Raw genomic sequence first — 4,261 nt, forward strand, 5'->3', positions numbered from 1 at the left:
ATAATGCAGTTTAGTTTTATTTATTTAGTTATAATGCAAATACAATACAAATTAAACCAAGATTTAGAATATTTATCATTTTGATCCATCTGGTAATGTGTGACTGGGCCTCGTGTCACTTTATGTTGAACAAATTGAGCCCCGAGGTCAAAAAGGTTAAGAACACCTGTTTTAAATGACAGTCGTGCAATAAAGCAATAAGAAAAAAATGAGATGAAAGGAGAACATTTTCTGTCAAACATCATGGAGGATGGAAGAAATTACTAAAACAAATCACAATTCAGTGATCATGTACTGGATGTTGATCAAATTCTCAATAAAGCTCGTTGATTACTTGGGTATAAACACACCAAGGAGTTTTCCTCCTTCTTTTCATCACTGTCAAGAAAAAGCACAGGCTTTCAAAAATCAAAGTCAGTGTTCAATATAATTCAGTTTGACGCAAACAACTAAGTAGGCTTTACTACTGCTGTCCATTTTAACATTGATTGTTTTCTCTGTATGGACAAATTTAAGCACCGTAGCAATCTGTGCAGCAGGTATGAAGCCCTTTAAAAATCACAGTTCTAAAGAAATTTGTTAAACAACCCTTTCAGCAAATCCAATTAGTAAGTTGACTAAATCGTTACAAGAACTTCAGTTTGTTGACATTCTCCCTCTATTACTTCAGTCATTTTTGGTGTTCCTGTTGTTCTTTTAGACTTTACAAAAAGATTAGCTTGTCATCCTTTTCCCCCACAACTATGGCCTCTTTACGTCAAAATAACTCACGGTTAATATATCAACCAAAGCACTGTTTACTGTTTTAAGCACTCTGACTAGGGCTGCCACAAACGATTATTTTAATAATCGATTAATCACCGATTATTTATTCGATTAGTCGATTAATCGGACCATATGTTAATTGAATATAAAACATACAGCTTATCACGCCAGAATGCAGCTGCTATTATATAACCATCGTTAGATTTTAGCTATATGCTAACTAAAATTAATTGCTGTGGAAGGTAAGTTCTGCCTTACAAATATTGCAAAGGTTTCTCTTTCATTTTCTTAAAATGATCCCACACTTTTGAGCTCTGTTGCCGAGTAGCCATAATACCAGAGCCTGTCTGTATAATGTCTTGTGACGTCCACGGCCTACCCCAGTTACCACTACTGTGCATGTGTGTCAAGGACAGAAAGGCAGATGTGGCAGTGGAAGGTGTCAAAGCAGTTTGGAGAGAAAAACAAAGTAAAGAACAACAAAAAAAGAAAGAAAATGATTAATCGATTATTAAATTAGTCATCGATTATTTTAATAATCGATTAGTCGTCGATTAATCGATTAATCGTGGCAGCCCTAACTCTGACATCTGCACACTGACATCACACAGACACCCCCACACACAAACACTTACTCCTTTGAAGTCTGAGTCCACGTCAGAGTCCTCCAGGCTCTCCTCCTGTGGGACATTTCTCTTCTTCAGTAAATGTTCATCTCGTTTATTCTGACAAAAGAGGAAAACACAGAAGATCAATGAGGATAGGAGATCAGGTAAACCAATGCATTCATAAATTCCTAAAGAAAAGTTGAAACTCTGTCTTCCAGAAAAAAAAAAACATCCCCCCCTTTAGTGCAACCTTGTGCCAAACTTCAAGTGTTCAATCAGGGGAAAACTGCCTAAAGGAGAAAACACACAACCAGACTCGTCTTTGATGGAACACCCCCCCCCCCCCGAGTCTTTAAATACCAACATGCTCTGCAGCCCCGACAGGCAAATATTCATTCAGCATCCATCTGCAGGGCAGAGTCAGTGGTAGGAGGAGATTCCCTTGCCCTACATTCTTGTGCATCATGCTGATGTGCGTCACTGATGACTAATCAGCCAGTGCTGTTTCGTGTTACTCTAATCCAGCTATTTGGAATGTGCTCCACTTAGGACCCCTTTAGCATCAAGGAGACATTTTTAAGACCTGTAGCTGCGCCAGTATTCTCCAATATACGCCGATAGCTGCGCTACTTAATGTTTTTATTGGACAGTATTGTCTGACGCCCATGTTTGCACAGTAATCATAATTCAGCCCTTTATGAACACTGTCAACCAAAATATGCTAATCTACAAAATAATTTGCTCCACTTCTGATTAGATACTTTTACATGGCTATGTATTTATTTTAAATCAAACTCATTAAGTCCATATACAGTGTAATCAAATTCTCAGAACCAGAAGACTCATTTTCTATCCATCTACATTTAACACAGAGACTAGGCAGAAACTATTTTAATTTTACATCACAACTATGTGTATGTGACCTTAGAAAATATTTTAAAAAAGCTATTAAGTTTACAGATTTTGCAATAATATTTGGTGTTGCATTAGCTGAGACTCATTCCCAACACATTCACCAAGCAATACTAGATCATGCAAAACATTTATTTGAAACATTGGTATACAAGGTGGCAGGCATTATGCATTCTTCCCAGGAATGCTAGTCAATAAATAACTGAGGCTGGGCTTCACATTGTCAGATTCTAACTTAATGCTGAAGCAAAACAAAACTCTTAATCCAGCTAAGATGTTCAATAATTCTTGTATGTTGCAATGAATTAGTTTAAAAACATCACTGTTTAAAGATAAAAGAACCCTGAGATGCACCAAACTAAAAAGTACATGGGTGAGTTATCCATTCACAAACAAAACATAAATTCAAATATTACCGTAGATGTTCTCATTTTCTATTTTGGTCTACATCAGTCATGCCAACAATTTAAAATCTGATAAAGCTGTCATGTAGTGTACTTTCCTGCTTTATTAATTTGTATAACTATGACATATGGACATTCCACATCTTGCCTTTGTATGACTCCCACTGACATCTGTGTGAGCTGGTAGGTTGTTGCACACACTGAAGAAACTCCAGTCGAGTCTGTTGCAACTTCTACTTTGTAAAAACAGCCTGAGTGTGCCTTTATATTCCTCATTTTAGTGATGAAATACCCCAAGCTCTTGCTCCTCTGTCTATGTAACAGATATTTTAGAACTGCTATATTTGTTTTTCAGAGTTTGCAGTTGAGAAAAGCCAGCATCACAGGCCTGCAGAAGTGTTAAATGCTTTGAAAACGGTAATCTTGGAGAATTTTTTGCTTGTGTGTCTGCGTAATAAGTGTAATTAAAATGCTTTTGCACCAATAGCAACTTACCATTATAATCCAATTTTTAAATTACTTTTTTAGTTAAAAAATGGAGTTCTGATCATATATTTGGGTTTAATGAACCAATCTAGAAATAGTTGTGTTTGTGTTAAGATGCAGGCTACTGATTTTGACAGAACTGAACACGTCTGCTTGTCACGAAAATAAACAAATTCAGTCACAACCTATTTTTATTAAGATCATTTTAATTAAGGCTGAAACTACTAAAAATGCATAAAAGGTTTTATTTTAAACAAGACTGACTCAATGTAACCATCTTAATTTTGTTTCTGTAATACCCAGTGAAATTATCAATCCTATATCTGAGATGTATTCTATTGATATTAAACGCGTGTTTAATACGATATTTATCGTTATTGAATTTCTGCCCAGCCCTACAGAAAGGTAAATGTGTTAAAGTCAATTAAATGTCACAACGGCTTGCCATGCCCATCTGCGTTTTGCAGCGTCTGTTTCAATTCACTTTGCTCCACACAGCTGCTGATGGAGAGATGGCGATGTTTTAGAAACAGGGCTTAAACTTTTAGAGTGATTCATCTTCATCCACTCAGAGAGTTCCATCGAGTGGAACTTTATCACATGGTAGAACAGATTCAATGTGTTCCCGCTGCGAGTTGGCACCAGACTCCAGCACATTTTACAGCAGACTGAAAGATGAAGTTTAAAAACCTTCGATACCTGAACCACCTCCACACCACTGAATTACGGTAGTCTTGTCTATTTTAACTCGTTCTTCTGCTTCTTTTTCCAACTGTGGATGCTTGTTCACTCACAGCTGTTGAGTTCATTTTGGCACTGATATCCACTGTGTTGTGGGTAGTGCTGTTAGCATGGTGTAAACTGAGTGGTCGCATAGAGCACTGCCTTTGAGCCTGTGGTGTACGTCATTGTGAACTGAGGTAGTGTACACTCACCGGCCACTTTATTAGGTACACCTGTCCAACTGCTCGTTAACACTTAATATCTAATCAGCCAATCACATGGCGGCAACTCAGTGCATTTAGGCATGTAGACATGGTCAAGACAATCTCCTGCAGTTCAAACCGAGCATCAGTATGGGGAAGA

At 37.3% G+C, this 4,261-nt stretch overlaps 1 protein-coding gene across 2 annotated transcripts in view; it reads right to left on the minus strand.

Moving 5' to 3' along the window:
* The window catches only part of kpna3 (karyopherin alpha 3 (importin alpha 4)), a 19,865-nt gene that overhangs the window by 9,548 nt on the left and 6,056 nt on the right, over positions 1 to 4,261 (minus strand). For both annotated transcript variants that reach the window (XM_014011695.1, XM_014011696.1), the window contains exon 3: positions 1,401 to 1,490. In XM_014011695.1, the coding sequence (XP_013867149.1) occupies positions 1,401 to 1,490 (90 nt within the window). The remainder of the gene's footprint in view (positions 1 to 1,400; positions 1,491 to 4,261) is intronic.

This window comes from Austrofundulus limnaeus, unplaced genomic scaffold (genome assembly GCF_001266775.1).
Source record: "Austrofundulus limnaeus strain Quisiro unplaced genomic scaffold, Austrofundulus_limnaeus-1.0 Scaffold83, whole genome shotgun sequence".
NCBI lineage: Eukaryota > Metazoa > Chordata > Actinopteri > Cyprinodontiformes > Rivulidae > Austrofundulus > Austrofundulus limnaeus.